This window comes from Panthera tigris, chromosome E3 (genome assembly GCF_018350195.1).
Source record: "Panthera tigris isolate Pti1 chromosome E3, P.tigris_Pti1_mat1.1, whole genome shotgun sequence".
In the NCBI taxonomy this organism is placed as follows: Eukaryota; Metazoa; Chordata; class Mammalia; order Carnivora; family Felidae; genus Panthera; species Panthera tigris.
In genome coordinates, this window is record NC_056675.1 from 14,323,397 (window position 1) to 14,343,138 (window position 19,742).

Here is a 19,742-nt window from a genome sequence, read left to right on the forward strand (position 1 = left end):
TGTATAATTTCCAGTCGGCTTTTTAAGACAGAAACCTGGCCACCGTCACCTGAGCGGTGACGGCGTCCGCCCGCTCTTCTGGCCCCTTCGAAGCGGGAACAGTCATTAAAAACCAGAGAGGTGAGCACGCGCGGCCCTTCCCTGGCAGGTCAGCTGAGCCGCTGGTGTTTCACGGGAGCCGCTGCCCTTGCTGGTTTAGGCGATCGGTCCCGGAGCCGCCAGGACGAGCCAGATCCTCCAGATCCCAGCCTTGGCCAGGCGCGGGGGCTGTGGCCGTGGCTTTGCAGATGAACCACCTGCCGGGGGTGTCACAGGCTCCAGGCTTCTCTTCAGAGGACCCGTCCCTCCCCCACGATGAGCCTCACACCCACCAGCTGCCACAGGACACGGGCCTGGCTTTACAGTTTTCCACTACGGAGCCTTTGCCTGGTTGCGGAACGTCAGGGGTTCCCCGGGGGAAGACCGTGGACACCTTTGTGGGTGCGTGCGCACCTGACCCCCAGCGTGGACAGCCCGTCACCTGCGTCACCTTCCGGCTGCTCACCTGTCCTATCTCTGTTAGTTCTGGTGCTCAGCACCGTTCTGGGTGTTTCTATTTGCTGTCTTATCTAATCCGCACAAGACAAGAATGTTCATGAAGTGGGTATAATTATCTCTGTTTTGTAGCTGAGGAAACGCTTGGCTTCCCTGAGCCTTCAACTTGCCCAAAGCTCCTAAGTTTGTGGCACAGCTAGGATTCAAACCAGAGCCTGTGTCCTTGCCTGGGATGCCCCCAAGGACCCGGAAACTAGGATTCGGGGCATGGGCTTTAGTGGGGGGGGAGATGATCCCCAAAAGCACTGTGAAAGTGTATGCGTTTGGGGGTATGTTTTTGTTTTTGTTTTTGTTTTTGTATGGCAGCCTCAAGCTGCAGAAAGAGCACTGTACTGGGAGTCAGAAGGGGTCACTGCCTCTCCCCGGGGCCTCAGTGGATTTCTTCAATAACTGCCCTTCCCCAGGGACGCACTTTGTCTGGCCCGACGCCCAGGGGCCAGAACTGCACCCGGGGATCAGGCCCCAAGGCTTGCCAAAGTGGCTTCTAGTGTATTCACAATGCTGTGTAACCATCACCACTGTGGATTTTATAGCAGTTCCGTCACCCCCGAAAGAAACCCCATACCTCATCACCATCATCCCCTAGTCCCTACATCCCTCCCAGCCTAGACAGCCGCTCCGTCTACTTTCTGGCTCTAGATTCGCCCGACGCTGGGGCCTTTGTCCCCCATCAGCCGGGTGGCCCCTGATGCTGATTCCCTGGCACGTCCAGCCTTCCCAGAGTGCAGGCCCCCAGGCCAACCCGCGTCTGCCCAGAGGACACAGAGCACACCCAGGCCGAGAGGCCTGGGAGCTGGAGGCCGCAGCGGGTGTGGGAGGGCCTCAGGGATGCCGGCGAGGTGCTGTGTGCTCTACCCATCCGTGTATCCTCTCTGCTTCCGTCCATTAAATCACCTCTTTTCTCCCAAGATCGAGGAAGGCTGCTGTGGAAAGCCTCTGCTCCTCCAGTCCATCCTATTTGGTTGGTCCTCTTCCCAGGTGGGAGAGTAACGTAGCTTTAGAGGGTACGGTCAGGGCATGGGGCCCGAACAGGGAGGTGACGAGGCTTCCAGGTGCAAAGCGGGGCAAGTGGGAGTTTGCAGGGATCCGACCGGAAGCCCGGGGCCCAGAGTGGGTGCAGTGAGGGGCGGGGGGCATGAGGAAGTAGGGACGAGAGGGTGGGAGAGGCAGATCCTGCAGGAGGGCTCTTGGTGACCTTGGTAAGGAGTTGGGATTTTCTTCCAAAGCAAGGGGAAGCCAAGCTGTGAAGCCTGGTAAGAAGGGATGTGACCTTCTGATTTCCTAGTCCGTTTGCCTAGGACTTCGGCCCTTTAGCACTGGATTCCTGTTGGCCTTCTCCAACCCCACCAGTTTCTGTAGCCCTTAAACTCCAGTCCAGTGACACGGACCCTGTCAGTAGCACCCTTGCTCGCCCAAATAGAACTTTGTGCAAATTAGGGTAAGCCACAAGACACGTTAGTGCCATCTGCTGGAAAACCATCATAATTAATGTACCTGTGTATGATTGTGCCCCTTAGAGTTGGGCAGTGCACAACCTGCATAACTGTATAGGGCAACCCTGCCCGCCACCCACAACAAACTTCTCTGATACTGTTGCTTGGATCAGTCAGGGTTCCCTTCTCTTGTCAGACATCCCAGAATCCCGCTTCTGCTTGACATTTTTGGTAGCAACTGCTACCCTCGCCTGGATGGAAAGGAATTTTTCCTTTTATCTGCAGTAGAGTTCCCTCAACACTGACTCTCTGCTGACGAACAGCTAATTTGGGATCCAGCCTCCCAAACCATGGGATGCGTCCTGCATCACTGAGGTCAGCTTTCCTCGCCCAGCTGTGTTAGAAGCGGCCTGACAGGGAGAAGCCACTTAGGCTGGTGGTGTTTCTGGCTCTCTCCTAGTCTCCCGTGGGCACAGCCCCTGACTTCAGCATCTGGGTCAGCCTGGCTGCCCGGGCCTCACACGAGGTCTGCAGTCTCTCCACCGGCCTCTCAGAGAGATGGCCCCGTGAGAAGATGCCTGCCCGGGTCATCGGCACAAAGGCTCAGGGGACAGCTTTGCTCTCTGGCTCCCTCGGTTTCCCCGGCGGCCCCCTGAGAGACGCCGGAGGCGGGGCGGATTTTTGAGGCTCTCAGATCTACCCCCTGGGAAGTGGCCCACTTTGGCTGTGCCACATTTATGCCAGTAGTGCCTGAGCCCCAGTGCCGCCCTAGGCATTCTTCTTCCTGTCCCTTCCGACAGCCAGCGCGGGCTCGGCTCCCTGCGTGTGGGCGAAGGTGGGGAGCGACGGAGGGGAGTGTGGGGGAGAAACAGGCCCGAGGCCCAGGTTGCCTGTCAAGGGAAATATTTCATTCTTGTCTAATGGGCCAAGATTCCTTTAGCTCCAACCTGGTCTCCTCTTTTCGAGCACTGCGATTTCCCGGAATGGCAAATGGAAACTGCACCAGTACATTAAATAGCATTTCTATGCAATTAAAACACATTAAAATGGCAATTAAGTTTCACAAACAGCCTTCTCTATGTTCCCGGGTTGATTAGGCTGTTGGTGCTGTTTTCAAGGAGGATTGTTGTAACTAAAGGCTGAGTTGTCATTTTACAGATTGAGCCATTCCGTGGGAAGCAAGGAACCCTGCATTCTAGGTCTCTTATCCTTCCCTTGGCAATTTGGGGTTGTTTTTATTTTCGTTTCTTGATTATGGAAAATTTCAAGCTCGTGCGAAAGTTGAACGGTGTAACCCACCTCCACGCCCCCCGTCGCCCGGCTTCCGCAGTTATCAGCTCTCGGGCAGTCTCCCCTCGGTTATTATTTTTTCCTAAAGAGAAGACCGTGTAAGAGGATTCTGGTAAGAGAAGCTGGTGTGGATTAAAAGCTCTCTAGATCCAGGAGACCCCTGCCCCTCCGAGCAGAATGCAGGCAGGTTGGGGGGGGTTGGGGGGACAGTCCTGGGCAGATGTCCCTGCTCACTGCCTACTGAAGCTTGGCCGTTGGGGAACAAACTAGATCTTCCATCTTTCTCTCCGGCTGCCGTTTTTCCACGGGTGGGCTTCGTGGTCTAGAAGGCACTTCACTGGGGCTGCTGCTAGGGCCCGATGAGGTCAGGCTTCCGAGGAGCACCCCCACCGCCCCCCGCCAAAGGTTCCGGCGGGGCCCTTGGTGGCGCCCCCTCCTTCCTCATTCACGAATGCCGACCCCTCTTCACAGGGGCTCATCTTTTCTTTTCCGCCTTTGCTTTCCCTGGGTGGGGGAGGGGAGCCAGTACCCTTCTCTTTCTGGTAATCCAGGAATGAGATAACTGCTCAGAATCCACAGGGACTAGTAGCAGAGAAGGAGTAGGACTTGGGTGTCACTGTTTCGGACGGGTGACATAGCTGCTGTCCTCGGCGTGCGTCCTCACGTGTCCCTTGTGGGATCAAGTCGAGAACCCCTTCCTTTCCCATGGCCGTCCGGGGAGGTGGAGAGACGGCCGTTTTTCTTCACCTCCTTGCCGGCCTCCTGGGCACCTGGCGCCAGGTCCCCGGGCCTCCTTCAGAGAGCAGAGGGGGTGCAGGATACGTCTCCTTGGAGCTGTAGGCCTCCTTGGGGAAATGGAGACATGGAAGCGTGTGGAATTACCCCAGGCCGGCCCAGAGCAGCCCCACCCACTGGCCCGAGCCTACGGTTGACACACGTTTCCTTCTCTTCTGTTTGTTGCTCTGTCGTCCACGGCAGAGTCCCTGTTTCATCCCAGTTTCTGCCCGCGAGGACGGCTTTTGTCCCGCAGGGCCGAACGTGCCACGTTAGTCCCAGCCAGAAGCGACCACGGCCTCTCGGCCTCATGCTTGGTCTCTCCGAGCTGCACGGGCACAACGCCGTCCGTCCAGGGGGTTTCCTGGGCCGCCTGGGATGGATGCCGTCTTGGCCAGTGTTTCTATTCCGTCGGGGCCACTGTTCCTCAGGGCCTGAACTGACCCCTGGGGCTGCTGACAGTAACGCAGGGGTGTCAGAGACCTCAGGACGGGAGCCCCGTTGCCCCGTTGGCCCGGCTGTATTGCTGTGTTGCGTATCTCGTTGATTTTCACGTGCCGCGTTTTTGGGAATAACACAGCGTGGAAGCTTCTGTCTGGCCCATCCGTGTCTTTACATTCTCTTTCTGGTTTTGAGGCTGCCGTTCCTATCAGATCAGGCATCGCTCTGTAGAAGACATCGAGATGGATAATAGGATCATAAGGATCAATCATTTGAGGAAAAAATATTTACCACCTGCAACTACACGCCAGGGGCAGTACTAGGTGTAAGGATTTCAGCGATGAATGATTCGGAGAGGGCCCCTCCTTTCGTGGCGCTTACAAAACTACGGTAGGGAGAGACGTGAAACCAATCAGCCCCCAAGTAAATAAAAACGGAAAACCTAAGCCTGTGATACATGTTGTGTAGGAAATTGAACAGAGGCATGCTAGGGTGGCATGGGCACCGCTCCAGTGAAGGAGAAAAAGAGCCAGCTGTTGGGAAAGGGTTGGGACCAGGAGCTCTCATCTCTGAGGGGGCAGCTCGTCCAAGATCCCAGGGGAGGCTTGGTCCCTCATGGGAAGGAGGGGGTGGGCAGTGGGCAGGAGCCGGGGGGGGGGGGGAGGAGAGAAGGCATCGAGGGCCAGATCGTGCAGACCTTCTCTGCCAGGGCAAGCAGGTAGCATTTATTCTTAGTTCAAGGAGAAGCCCTGAGAGGGTGTTGAGCAGGGGCATGGCATGATCCGATCCAGGTTACAAAAATCGCCACGATGTGCCAAAATGCTTACCGGCAATTGTGTGTGTGTGTGTGTGTGTGTGTGTGTGTGTGTGTGTGTATTTCCTCTCCTATCTTCTGTTGTTTCTGCACGTTTCCTGTTTCCCGATCTTCACATCGTCATTTCCACTCGTCCTTTCCTCCGGGACCCAAGTTCTAACCCAGAAATGGCTTTCTTCAGGGAACTCCGGCTGGGTCGTTTGCCATCTGTTAAAAATCATCGTAACCCGTTATGCTTTGAATATGGTATTTCTGAAAGTCCTGGATACGCTGTGAGATTTAACCAGGATACCATTAATCACCCAAGAGACACAGTCCACCGCGTGCTCCTAAGATCAGTATGGCCTGAGATTGTTATTTCCAGAATGCCTCCTCACTCCGTGAGTCACCAGGAAGCTTCAGAATGGCTGTATAGCTCCACAAATTTGCAGCCTTCTCTAAACATGATTTGGAAATACTCTCACGCCGCCCCTGGGGTAGAGGGAGGAAAGATGGATGTTCTGAACAGCGCATATTTCTAAAAACCCACTGCCAGACAAGATTAAAACCTTTGCCTGGAAAGAGATTGGAAGATTCTCCGCGCCCCAGTAAATGGTTCCCTGCCTGGTTTTTTGTTCTGTTTTGTTTTGTTTTCTGTCTCTTGCATGGATTAGGTAAACGGTTTAATCAGCGAGCATTGGCCAGTTCATTCATTTACTTACACATTCATTCATTTTGTAACCATGCCCTCCGCCAGATGTCCCGGAGGGTGTTGAGCAGAGAAAGACCTTGGCTTTTCTCTTCAGGAAATCACGAGGGTTCTCCAGAGTCATGGTTGAGAATCACGGGGGCATATTTCTGTCCTCTCGGTGACAGCGTTAGCAGCAGGTTGGGGCAGCTTCAGCACAGATAAAGCCGGGAGGGACCAGCAGGTTGGCTCAGGGAGAAGGACAAATGGAGAGGTGTGATCTGGGAGTGGCTGTATGCTAAAACTATGCATTAGATAGCAGTATGCTATTCTAAGGACGCATGCTTAAGTGCTGTGTAGGTGCAGGAGGGAGGAGGGCTGGGGTGGGGGTGGGGGGGCAGAAATGAATGGGGCTGTTACCTAACCAGAAGGCAGCAGTATTCACCCATTCGGTGAGCATCTGTTGAGCACTTACTGTGTGCGGGGCTTGGTATAAGACTCTGAGAAATCAGCAAGTTGCAGTCTTGGCGCTTAAAGTGGTCGGAGTCCAAGGGAGAGACATAGATTTAGATATGGAGTTGTATACAGTGGTGTCAGACTATGGTCGATGTAGGTGCATGGTGTCCCTTGGGGACCCAGGACCTTGCGATCCTGTGTGGACTCTCCAAGGACTCTTCCTGAAGAAAGCGGTGCTAGAATTGCACGTGAAAGGAGGTGGGAAAGGGATATGCAGGCAGGGGGACCAGCACGGGCAAGGGCAGGATGGGGTGTGCATCAGGCTACAGAAGCATGCTTCAAGTGGGTGGTGGGAAAGACCGCTGAACGGGGGGACCTTATTCTCAGTCAGCGTGATTCTCAAAAACATGCTTGGGCAGGAAATGGGAGCTGGAGGTCAGAGCAAGCATGGCGGGTGAGGATGGGGTCAGGGACGGGGGGACCCAGCAAAAGGACCGTAGGACGAGAGACTAGGAGAGACGCACAGGAGCTTGGATTGCACTTGCCGAGTGGTGGATGATGTCACTGCCCTGTCTCACCAGGACACCTGTGCTCGTCTGCTAAGGGCTCGGTGTGATCTTTGAGCACTCTCTGAAGTATGATGCTGACCTCCAGGGAGCCATGGGTGGAGAGCCAAAGCTGCCTGGAGGAGATTCCTGAGGGCCATGGGAGCCACTGAAGACTGTGGATGTGTGTGTGTGTGTGTGTGTGTGTGTGTGTGTGTGTATGATGGGTTCTGTGCTTCCGGAATGTCACACGCACCTCTTTGTGGCACAATAGAGCTATGACTGTGGGCACTCAGACAGATGCTGGCTCTGTCCTTCTGAACCCAGGTCCTAGGGCTGGTACGCATTTGGATGTTTGCGCGTTTGTGTGCTCGCAAGTCAGGCGCGGGCCAGGCTTAGCACACCTGTCTCCAGGTGGCCAAAGCAGCCAGGCCCACCGAATGTGAAGGCTGCCTTCTTCCTCCATTCTTGCTCATGCGCCCAGGGAGCCTCCTCAAGCCCCTGCTCATCTTTCCCCGGCGTCCGGGTCACAGACTTCCAGGGCCTCTCTGGGAACCCATCTTTGTATTAACCGTTGCTTCCCGTAACTTCTCCATGGGAACCTCTAGAACCCTGGTGCCAGCCAGGCGGCCTCGCTGCCTCCCTCTCCCCTGTGGGTGAGGACGGTAGTTCAATCAGATCACAGTGGCTGAGCCCAGCTCTGGGCCTGCTGCCGATGTAGTCTGCTCCTCTCTCTTCCTTCGTGGGCTTCTCGTGTCCAGGTGCCAAGCCCACCACGCTTCATTACTCCGGCTTGCTTGGAAAATGGTCTCTTCCTGATACATGTGGCGGCAGGTGGGATCTCATCCATCAAACTGCAGGGGAGGGATGCAGATTACCAGCTGATGGCATTGTTGCATTTATGACACGTCTGAAACAGTGACAGATGGTCTATATTAAACGTGTAACTGTTGCGTGAATATTCCCATAATCGTAGAGATTTTCTCCCCTGAAAGTCTTGATTCTGGAAGGAGTCATAGAACATGAGACCATAAGGTCCCCCGGGGAGGCTTCTCGTCCAAATGTCTTATCCCACGAGCAAAAAAACCTGAAGTACGGTGACGTTAAGTGATTTGCCAAGGGTCACTCGGGTAGTTCGTGATGAAGCAGCGAATGAAATTTGGGCCCAGGCCATTCAGGCCTGTGTTCTTTGCACAGCGCTGTGGGGCTTCCCGATCCAGGCTTTGTCTCCTCTGGGAGACAAAAAAGCAGAAAAAGCCCACCGGGTTGATACGTTCCCGGCACAATCCCTTCTCTGAGCTTCGAACAGTCGTCACGCCCTTTCTGAGGTGGTGCAGGTGATTCTTGGGGCCTCCGCTGGTGTGGACTGACCACACCCGTTAGCCGTGTTCTTCAGGCCTCCTACCTGGTGGAATCTGGTTTCACCTGGGGTCGCTTCTTGAGTCACGGGGGACGTTTGGATGAGTAAGGGCAGGAATCCTCTAAGTCGTTGGTCTCAAACTTGCTCCCTAGACCGGCAGCATCAGAATCCCCTGGGAACTTGCTAGAAATGCAGATTGTCTGCCCCACCCCCAGACCTATCAACCGGGAAAGTCCTGGGTTGGGCCCAGCAAACCCAGGGGACCGTGGAGCTCTGACAGTACTCTACCCAAAATCCACACATGACCTCGGTCTCCAACTGGCCGAGCAGATGATCGCAGCGTACCAGAGGCATTTACTAAAACATTCAGTTACTGCCCTTGGAGAAGGATGTTGAAGAAAGTGAGGTCATCGTGTTCCGGAGAGTAGAACTTCTCTGTGTTAATCTCACAAAGAATAATGAGAGGGAGTCTTATCAGTGCGTGTCTTCGATTGACGAGAGGTAGGGAGCATCACCTTTCACTGTTCTGATATTTGTACCACTCACAGTCCTTGTTTGTTTGTTTTTTAAGTTTTAATTTATTTATATTGAGAGAGAGAGAGAGAGAGAGAGAGAGAGAGAGAGAGAGAGGCAATGGGGGCAGAGAGAGAGAATCCCAAGCCGGCTCCCCACTGTCACTCAGAGCCCGATGCGAGGCTTGAACTCACGAACCGAGAGATCATGACCTGAGCAGCGATCGAGAGTCTGACGCTCAGCCAACTGAGCGGTCCCCGGGCGCCTCAGTCCTTGCTTTTTTTAAGTTTATTTATTTTGAGAGAGAGAAAGAGGGAGAGAGCTCAAGGAAGGGGAAGAGAGAGAGAGGAAGAGAGAGAGAGAATCCCAAGCAGGCTCCCACTGTCAGCGCAGAGCTCATTGTGGGGCTCGACCTCCCTAACCGGATGAACTGTGAGATCATGACCTGAGCCAACACCAAGAGTCAGATAACTCAATCGACTGAGCCACCCAGGCGCCCCTGTCCTTGCTTTTTGTTGTTTACTCTTGCCCACCTTTGAAACTTTTGTGGGTCATTTTGTTTTGAGCCTGTTGCTTGCAAGCAGTATGTGGATGGGCTTTGTTTTTATGTTCTGAGCTCGGGGACGATTGTCAGAAATAGCACCATCACCCTTGCTTGGCATCCCGGGTTACAGCTTCTCTGCTTCCTTGGCTTTTGTTTTCCCTCTTTTCCTCCCACGTGGGTAGGTCTTTGTTTTTGTCTTCTCAGGAGATTTGTGGAAAATGCACATTTCCCTTTTGATTCCATTACTTTCCTTTGTGTTTTTAGAAACTCGCGAAGCCTGCATTTTCAAACGATCAGAGTCAGGAAGATATCTCTGTTGGTTGAATTCTCTAAATACAAGGTGTTTAACTAATTTCAGTGTTTCCTGCTCCCCATTTCCCTCTCTTCTTTCCTTTTTTCTATGAATAAAATCTGAGGTTGTAGGTCGACATTATCTGCTTATTAATTTTCCCATTAGCTAAGCTCCCTTTGAAGAATAAGATTAAATAGTCACGTTTACTTTTGAGACCACCTCTATACTAATGATCAGACTTCCCTGTTTAGATGATTGTAGTGCCAGCCACAAGTTCTTTGAGTCTAGAATATTCCCCTTTGCCTTCATTTTGATTCTCCTCTTAGGATGTTGAACTTTTTTTTTCCCTCCGAAAAGAGTTTATGTGACTGCTGCTTGCACACGGTGCCAGGAATAGAAACAGGACCTTGGTTATTTCGATTTCCTTCTCTCTTGCAAATGCTGACATCTTCTCCCGAATCTGTAGCCGGGTCCTCACAAACTGGTTAAGCCTCGTCAGAGGACCAGGCAAGACTTTTCATGTTGAAGCGCAAAATATATTCTTTTGCAAACTGCAACCAGACCATGCTTGTTAACATTTCCAGACCCTGCCCTGCTTCAGTGACTTTACCAGCACAGTCGCATCTGGTTAAAATGCCTTCCTCGTCCACTGATGCCCAGAGGAGCGGCGTCAGCCACCTCCTCCATGAAGCCCGCGGTCATCTCCAAGCTCAGTGTCATCTCTCCACGGTCCTTTCATCTTGTGGCACCTCACTTGAGGCAGTGATCATTTTCTCTGCTTTGTTTCTTAAGAAAGTTCACGTCCCCATCCCTTCTGTCGCTGTCTGAGCCCTATTAGATTCTTTCGTTAGAATTTTAAGGTAGAATCTGGTCCCGTTTATCTGTTTATTTTTGGGTCCAGCCTGTTTCTAGCACAAAACGTATTGCACAGGAAAGGCATACCATCCATGGTCGCTGTAATGATAATGATTGTTGTCGGGGACAGCCAGCAACCTCTAAATGAATGAAGTTAATTCAGCATCTGTGAAAACATCCCTTCAGTAACATACTAAAAGGGAAGGAAGGTCTAAAGATAGTTCAGCACGATATAGAAAATTCCTACAGAAACCCGTCAGATAGGTCATTAGGCAATGCAAATCCATAGAAGAGAAAAACTGGAACAAAGTCGTCACATAACACCACCGTTTAAGTGTGAGGAACTGGTGTTTTAACCCTGATCATGTAAGACCAGCCCTGTGAGAATGCCATTAGGTTTCGAGGTAGGTAATTGAAAGGAGCTCGGGAGATTTCAAAGCCGCAACTGCACGGACATCCCTTTTCCCTCTTTCCTGTGGCCTGATTGTTACCCTGTCCTCCTCAGGCTGTCACTGAAGGCTCACTTGACCCTTGTCGTCAAGGCTTGTGTCAACTTTTAACTGTCTGGTCTTGTGCTCGTTTCATACTTGGTTTCTTAATCAATATTTTCCATCTGTAGCAAATCTTAAAATGTTGCAAAATCTCGAAATGTCTACAGTAAAAAGCACGAGACAAGAAACTTGGCATTTCATAAGAAGAGACCATGGGCGCCGGGGTGGCTCAGTCGGTTAAGCACCCAACTTGGGCTCAGGTCATGATCTCCCGGTCTGTGGGTTCGAGCCCCGTGTTGGGCTCTGTGCTAACAACTCAGAGCCTGGAGCCTGCTTCGGATTCTGTGTCTCCCTCTCTCTCTGTACCTCCCCCACTTGTGCTCTGTCTCTCTCTCTCTCAAAACTAAATAAACATTAAAAAAAAAAAAAAGAAGAGACCTTTATTTTCTCCTTAATTTTCCTTTATTTTCTCCTATGTGCTCACACACATGCACACACACATTTCCCACCACAACCCCCCCTCCCTGTTTATTCATCTTTCTTAACTTAAAAAAAATATTTTTAATGTTTATTTATTTTTGAGAGAGAGACACAGAGCATGAGCTGGGAGGGTCAGAGAGAGAGAGGGACAGAGTTCCCTACGGATTTTGATTTTTTTTTAATGTTTATTTATTTTTGAGACGGAGACAGGGCATGAGTGGGGGAGGGGCAGAGAGAGAGGGAGACACAGAATCTGAAACAGGCTCCAGGCGCTGAGCGGTCAGCACAGAGCCCGACGCGGGGCTCGAACCCACGCACCGTGAGATCGTGACCTGAGCCCAAGTTGCATGCTCAACTGACTGCGCCACCCAGGCGCCTCCATCTTTCTTCACTTTTGAGATATGATCGCTGAATCAAGGTTTTTGCCAAAATTCCCTTGAGTTTTGGGGGCTAAGTAGTCAAGGCAAGTGTGCCAAGCCCAAAGGGTCCCTGCAGGGAGATACAAAATAGGCAGAGAGCCTGAAAATGATTCATAAACTCTCCTTGCAACCTAGGAACCTCATTGGGAGTTCTCACTTCCGTTGTCTCTGCTGGAAGGTTTTAAATTTTTTTTTTCAACGTTTTTTATTTATTTTTGGGACAGAGAGAGACAGAGCATGAACGGGGGAGGGGCAGAGAGAGAGGGAGACACAGAATCGGAAACAGGCTCAAGGCTCCGAGCCATCAGCCCAGAGCCTGACGCAGGGCTCGAACTCACGGACCGCGAGATCGTGACCTGGCTGAAGTCGGACGCTTAACCGACTGCGCCACCCAGGCGCCCCTCTGCTGGAAGGTTTTAAACAAGTGTAACACACGCGTGTCTCTGACCTCACGTCAGGTTGTCCTGTGAGCTGATCCCAGCTGGGAGTGCTCCATCAGAAGTGGCCGGTGCTCCAGTCTTGCCCTTTGCATCAGCAACAGTGAAATTAAGAATAGTGCTTATGCTGTGTTATGTGGCATAACCAGTTGACCCCTGAATTGTAATGGCTTCACCCACAAGAGGTCGTTGTTGCTTATGTCACACGTCCTCTACAGGTAGGAAGCCACCCTGCAACCCCATAACGCTTCTCAAAGCTGTGGGTTCACTGAGCATACATTCTGTGTCTTCTTATTTGGGGGACCTTGGCCATCGTACCTATGTGGACGTCGTTATGTATTCTGTGGTATGTGTTATCCTTATGGAGGGGACAGGAGCAAAGACAGCCAAATGGCACCAGAGCACTTGAAGATCTCGTTTGAACGTGGCCTGCGTCACCTCCGTCCACGGGCCATTGGTCCAAGCAAGTCACACGACCAAGCTAATGGTCAGTGAGGTGGGAAGGTCCTCGGGAAAGCATGGTCAGAAGGGGAAGGATGTGAACAGTTGTGTTCAATGAATGTAATCTATTTCCCTTTATAATTCCACTGCATCGGGGGGAATTAGGAACCCTAGTGAACTTAGTTACCAAATGGTAGCTGTCACTCACAGCAAGGAAGGATCGTTTGGCTGGATGGGTGGATGGATGGATGAACTTACAACAGAAAAAATAAACGAGAAGAGGCTTGACAGCAAAAACACAGATACCTACGATCGAAACCCCGTGATATAAGATTGAATGTGAAAACAGACAAACAAGCAGACCGAGATCGAGTGTAAAAGAAAACGTAAGGCTACATATAACATGGAAATATAATGTGCCAGTGATTGAAATGGCCCACCTGGTGGCCAGGGCGAAGAGAGAATGATGGAATACCTAGCTGTCTTTTGGTGGTAGTGAGGTGTGTAGACATACGTTACGAGAGACAGCTTCTCCCAGCTCTGGGCTGGGCTCCAGGAAGGCTCTGTCATCTGGTTCTTTGCGTAAAGGAATTGAGTGGTATATGGAATAAGACCCTCGGTGGATGAGGCATGCCGTGCACCACGCCTCTGGAAGAGGGGAAGGCGAGGCACAGCTAGGTAATTAATAATCCGCGAATTTTAGTTATGTTTACCTGCGGATTGGCAAAGCTAATTGTGCCATCAAAAATTCATTGTTCCCAAAGCGTTAAGTTGAACGCTTGGGCTTCTCTATGGAAGGCTTGTGAACCATAATTATGCGTACAATGGAAACAAACTTTTGTTTAGACATAAAGATTAATTGTGATAACGAACCGAGAAGCATTTGCTCAGTGGCGAGCTTTGTGATTAGCAAGGTGAACAGGAACAATAATTAACAATAATTAATACTAATTAACAATAATTTCCGGCTTAGCAAAGATACTTGGCTACCTATTTCGCCTACTTCCCTGGTCACCTGTCCCCTAACGACAGGGTTCCACTGCGAAGGCGGCAAGTCCTGGGTCCCTGCCGTCCCTTCAGCATAGTTCATATAACCCCTGATCACCCGGGTTGACTGAGGTTTCGTCATCTCTAAAATGTTAACTTCTAGAATTCTGGTTCGTCGCGAATTAACAGCAATCTGTGTTTGTGCGACACACACACGCACTCGGTTTTCCTAAAGACTTTTTTAAGAGGAATATTGGGAGATGAACACCCCATTCCCCACCTCGGTTATTCTTAAAGTGTGCTCCGGGAACACACAGCACCTGAGTGCACCTGAGGCTCACTGTTCTCAACACTGATTGCACAAACCTTCGAAATCAGCGTCTTTTGTAGGAGCGCGGGAGTTTTATTTTTAACAAGCTCTCTCGTTGATTCTTAGGCACAGAGTAATCCGGGTCAGCATTGCCCAACACAGCTTCCCGCGAGGATGGGGACGTTCCATTTCTGCGCCATCCAACGTGATAGCCGCACGTGGCTACGCGGGCCCTTCAGACGTAGCCCGTGCAGCTGAGTGACTCAATTCTTTATTTCATTTTGTTTTAGCGGAGGTATATTGAAATGCAAATAGTTACACGTGGCTGGTGGCTGCCACTGTGTCGTTCGATGCAGAGCTAGATGAGAAGTCAGCAGCAGTGACAGAGGCAGTAACAGTAATCACAATAGCTGTTCTTTGTATGTGATCTGACTCTTGGGCTTTTCGAGTTTGCTAAGTACTTCCCGTATATTAACTCACTGAAGCCTCACAAAATTCTAGGGTATTTCCTAATGGCAGTGGGTCGGGCAGGGATTGTTCAGGGACACAGAAGCTGGGCTGGGGCGGGGGGGGGGGGGCGGTTCCAGCAGAATATTACGGCAGGTGCTCATTTGACCTGCGGACCCAGTGCGGGTGGTGCCAGGACCTCTGATCTCCACTGGAGTTTGGCACTTCTGTCCTCCTTCACTTTTAAAAAAAATTTTTTTAAGTCTATTAATTTTTGGGAGAGAGAGAGAGACAGAGCGTGAGCAGGGGAGGGGCAGAGAGAGAGAGAGAGAGGGAGACACAGAATCCAGAGCAGGCTGGGCTGAGCTGTCAGCACCAAGGCCGACGCGGGGCTCGAACTCAGGAACCGTGAGATCATGACCTGAGCCGAAGTGGGACACGTAACCGACCGAGCCACCCAGGCGCCCCTGACTTCCCTCACTTCTTGAGAGATGTAGACCCAGTTTGAAGGCAGGGGATGTATCCTGTTTCCTTCGCCTGACTTCAAGCCTCCTGCCAGTATCTCCCATTGGCAGAATCTAATTTTATGGCACATATAATCTGTAGAACCTAATTTAATCAGAACCTAATCAGAAATCTAATCAGAATATAATCAGGCAGAAGGGTCTGGAAGATGTCATTTGGGGACTCCCTGTCCCAGAATCTCAGTGCAGGGTTTAGAAGCTTGGTGCTGGGGGAGAATAGACAAAACGTCTACGTAGAGTTTTGCGATCAGCATTTCTCTGAAACTTCTGTGTGTCGAAATGTGTCGATGATGTCATCACTTTCCAAGCTCAACAGCACAGGTCAGACAGTGTCTCCTGGGATGCTTGGATCTGAAGGACCGAATCTTGACTCATCGTCAGTGTCCACATTCGCTTCAGCCAGGACGTGTGCGCAGGTGTATACGCGCAGGGGGGGCGGCCAGCCCCTTTCACGGAGTCTTCACCCCTGTTTTGCTAATTGGGCTCCTCTCTGATGAGCCTCGGGGCTCCCTTCTGCAGACCTTGGAGCTCTAGAGACAGCCCTGAGGAACCTGCTCCTTGCCTTTTCTGCTGGTCCAGTGCTGTCCCTAGTTCTCCAGTGTGCTCCTCCCAAGTGGGAGAAAGAAAGCAATGAAAAATACACGGAAGCGAAGTCGTCTCTTGCTACACCTGTTTCAAGCTTCTGCGCTTCTCCCAGTAAAATCCCCACGGCCTTCGCAGGGTCGTTTGTCGCCTCCTTTTACCGGCTGTGTCGTACGGTTGCCCGGGTTGTGCAAACTCTTCCTCTTCGGAGCTGGACTAGACACGGCGTCCACCCCCATCTTCCATCCACGACCTCAGGCCAGGGAGAAGCGTCGTCAACACTCACATTCCTCTTTTACCCGACACTCAGACCAAGACATTGGGAAATGTATTTCCCGGTAAAAAAAAAAAAAAAAGCCTGACTTCTCTAAGGGACGCTCTCTTCCTCACGTGGCTTGAACGTCCTCACGCGGACGCGAAGCAAAGGAGTGAGGACCGGGACCAACACACGTTAGCAATACGAGGAAACTAGCTCGTGGATTTAGTAAGCTGTACGGGCACAAAAATGTGTCCATCTTCTGCCAGAATCCATAAAACATATACGAAGTGTGACGTCTTAGAAAATCAGGGAGGAAGGCATGAGACTATATATCCTCGTCTCTTGCAGTGGTTGATGGCAAACTTTTTTTTTTTTTTTTTAAATTTCCGGTTTCTGTAGCAAATAACTTCAGCGCTGCATTCATTCTTGGAGGCTTCAGCAAGATGGTCTCTTTCCCTAGCACTGCAGTGCTTTTCCGCAGACGCTCACCCTCAGGAGACGTGCCAGGCAAGGTGATTGATTACGTGGGGTTGGAGTTGCCTGTCAGAGCCCGTTTTCCATTATTCCAGGGGGACAGAAGGATGTGCACAGATCACAGGTGTACTTCTGGGAGTGTTGTTCATGCAGCTCTGCTGGGCTAAGGTGGAATCATCTCTGTACCCCAGCCCTGGGCGTTTCTCGGGTGCTTCAGGCATCGGAGGGAGAATGGTACAACCCGATATCTTGCTCCCCAAAATGATGAGGAGCCGGGCTGCCCGGCTGTCTGTTTCCCTCCATCTCTGAGGGCAGGAAGATAGTGTGGAAGGGACGTAGAGCTTTCTTACCATCATCCTTTAAGAGGGCAAGAATGATATTTCAAGAGGGAAGCCACATTTGTGTTTCTCTATCCAGCCCTACTGACTTGTGGTGAGCAGATATTTCTGCCAGATTCTGGCAGTAGGTGGCCTGAATCCAAGCTTTGGAATGATTAGTAATTTTTCTTTTCTTCGGCGTCTTCATCCATCTTGCTACCTGATGAGAAGGTGGCAAGAGGGGGGTGAGAGCCAGATGCCAGCTGACGTCTGAATCGAGCTCATGCTGTTCTTATCCTGTTCCCTCTTTGTCCGGAAGGGTTACCCAAGATCACACTCCCTGACGGATGGGAAGCCCAGATCACATCTGTATGGGAGAGAAGGACCATTGAGTAAAATCGAGTGCCTTTCCCTTAATGGGTATGTATTTTCACCTGTGCAGTAAAAGTGTGCAAAGATTCTATTTGGCGACCATTAAGTGCTGCTATTTACAGATGATTGCGCGCACGATAAGTCATCTACTCTGTGATGCTCCCTTCTAACATATGGCCTGCTAATGACCACGCTGGCCGTGTCTCTAGAGTTGGGATCAAGCATCTGTGTTAGGAAGAGCGGTGGGCGTGAAACCCTTGGTCACGTGGGCATGATTTCATTCTCCCTGCTTATTAAGAAGACAGATGTCACTTCTGGGCCAAGTGTCAAGAACCCGACAGGGTTACTTAGCAATTGGAATATTCGTCGGTAAACATTAAGTACTTCTGCACCTGAGACTGATTTCCCCCAGGCAACTTAATTTGTAGAAATAAATGCATTTAATTTCTAGCAGTTGGAATGTTTGACTCTGCGTACCGTAATGCTGAAGCCGTGTCTACGTTATGGCCCAGCCAGGCCATTATCGGGGCTTGTTTAGTAATAAAAATCAATGATTTCAGCTTAACGGCTCATTTTATGACTCAACTGACTGTCTTAACCATCAGTCTATTTGGGCATTTAGCTATCAAAGATTAAAGACGAAGCATCAGTGACTGTGCATAGCAAGAAGGATTGTTTATCAACTTTGGTCACTGCTCTTCTCGCTAAGCTCCTTTCCCCAGAGATAACTAAGAAGGCTCGACATCGTCAGTGGACGTGTTCAACCGGGTTGCTGATTACACCCAACACTCTGCTTTTGGGAGGCCCCTACGTCTGGGCTTTACCCTTTTACCTGGCACAGGTACCCAAGCCCCGGACGCAGCCATGTTCACGTTCAGGTGGGAGCAGGGGAGACAGACTTTCAGCCTCGAGGAGCCTCTTGTATAATGGGCTGTGCACGAATACGGATAAGCTTGGAGTTACTTTAAGTCTGCCCTTGAAGGGGTGAGTAGTGGCAGGTGGTTGGCAAGACATGAACTTGGAAGAACAAGATCTTTTATGTCCTGACCCCACAAGGTCAACCCCGTCTTTGGTTCCTCCTTCTTTGAGATACCCGCACAAGGACTCTATGCTCCTGTCCCCTTGGGTTACTTTGCAGGCCCTGAAGGTACCCTGCCCATTGAAACCCCCTACGTCCCCCCTCTCCGTGAGCCCATGATCCTTCTGCTGCCTGGGACGCCCGTTGTCATATCACTGCGTCTCTGCCTGGTGATTACTTATTCATTCTTTAAGGCTCAGCCCAACACCTCCTCCTTTTTGCAGCCTTCTTCTGAATCAGTCACTCAGCTCTAGGACGGTGGTCTCCATCCACCTTTTATATTTTACATCGCATAGTATCTATCACCTGTTTACACATACCAAACCACGAGCTCTTCAATGGGGAGAATTGTGGCCTGTGTATCCTTGTGCCTTCAGTGTCTAGTATAGGGTGGTGCATTGAATGGTGGCCTCCCCAAAAGATAGGACCCCTGGAGCCTGTGACTGTGACCTTGTGTGGAAAGGGGGCTCTTGGCAGATGTGGGTTCAGGATTTCTAGATGAGACCGTCCTGGATTGTCTGGGTGGGCCCAAGATTGGACCGCAAGTGTTCTTATGGGAGACAGAGGAAGAAAAGACGTGGACAGAGAGGAAAGGGCCAGGACTGGAGCTATGGAACCATAGGACTGGCTATGTCTTGATTTTGGACATCTGGCCTATAGAATCCTGAGAGGAGGGGTGCCTGGGTGGCTCAGTCAGTTATGCCTCATAATCTCACGGTTCGTGAGTTTGAGCCCCGTGGTGTCAGTGCAGAGCCTGCTTGAGATCTCTCTGTCCTCTCTCTGCCCCTCCCCCTCTTTGTCTCTCAAAATAAACTTAAAATAAAAAAAAAGAATCCAGGGGCGCCCGGGTGGCTCAGTCGGTTAAGCGTCCGACTTCGGCTCAGGTCATGATCTCACAGTTCGTGGGTTGGAGCCCGGCGTCGGGCTCTGTGCTGACAGCTCAGACACTGGAGCCTGTTTCGGATTCTGTGTCTCCCTCTCTCTCTGCCCCTCCCCCTCTCATGCTCTGTCTCAAAAATAAATAAACGTTAAAAAAAAAATTAAAATCCGTAGGGCACCTGGGTGGCCCCGTCGGTTAAGCGTCCGACTGCGGCTCAGGTCACGATCTCACAGTTTGTGAGTCCGAACCCCAAGTTAGGCTCTGTGCTGACAGCTCAAGAGCCTGGAGCCTGCTTCAGTTTCTGTGTCTTCCTCTCTCTCTGCCCCTCCCTCACTCTCTGTCTCTCAAAAATGAATAAATACTAAAATGAAAAGAATCCTGAAAGGATACATTTCTGGTATAAGCCACCCAGTCTGTGGCATTTTGTCACGGCAGCCCTAGGGAGCCAGGATATAGAGTGACTGATACAGAGTCAGAGCTTAGCTGTTAAATGAATAAACATCGATAATTCTGTATTCGGAGCACTTCATCGGGTAAAGATGTTTCGGCGGAAAAGGGAAACTTCTGAATGTGTCTTCTGCCCACGTTTGTATGAGTCCGACTGAAACCCCGGAAATCTGAGCTCAAGCACGGTGCTCCTCCGTGAAGGACCGCGTCGCCTCGTAC

At 51.1% G+C, this 19,742-nt stretch overlaps 1 protein-coding gene and 1 long non-coding RNA gene across 10 annotated transcripts in view; one reads left to right on the forward strand and one right to left on the reverse strand.

The window, feature by feature from the left end:
* The window catches only part of GALNT17 (polypeptide N-acetylgalactosaminyltransferase 17), a 283,928-nt gene that overhangs the window by 128,704 nt on the left and 135,482 nt on the right, over positions 1-19,742 (forward strand). For 2 of the 8 annotated variants that reach the window (XM_042971406.1, XM_042971402.1), the window contains exon 1: positions 8,767-8,875. The exons of 5 other annotated variants lie outside the window; for them this stretch is intronic. Coding sequence is in view for 1 of the 3 variants with exons in the window: in XM_042971397.1 (XP_042827331.1) it covers positions 16,399-16,467; positions 17,066-17,166 (170 nt within the window). In the remaining 2 variants the exon portion in view is untranslated. Of the gene's footprint in view, positions 1-8,766; positions 8,876-16,354; positions 16,468-17,065; positions 17,167-19,742 lie in introns of those variants that run through there. One more of the 8 variants, XM_042971397.1, reaches the window with a different exon arrangement.
* LOC122234565 lies at positions 4,456-8,762 on the reverse strand. 2 transcript variants are annotated; one of them, XR_006212369.1, is made up of 3 exons: positions 8,681-8,762; positions 5,360-5,553; positions 4,456-4,757 (listed from the first exon to the last, which is right to left on the reverse strand). It is a non-coding gene; the product is annotated as an uncharacterized LOC122234565 (long non-coding RNA). The 2 variants fall into 2 exon arrangements; XR_006212368.1 differs by lacking the exon at positions 8,681-8,762 and having other exon boundaries at positions 5,360-6,329.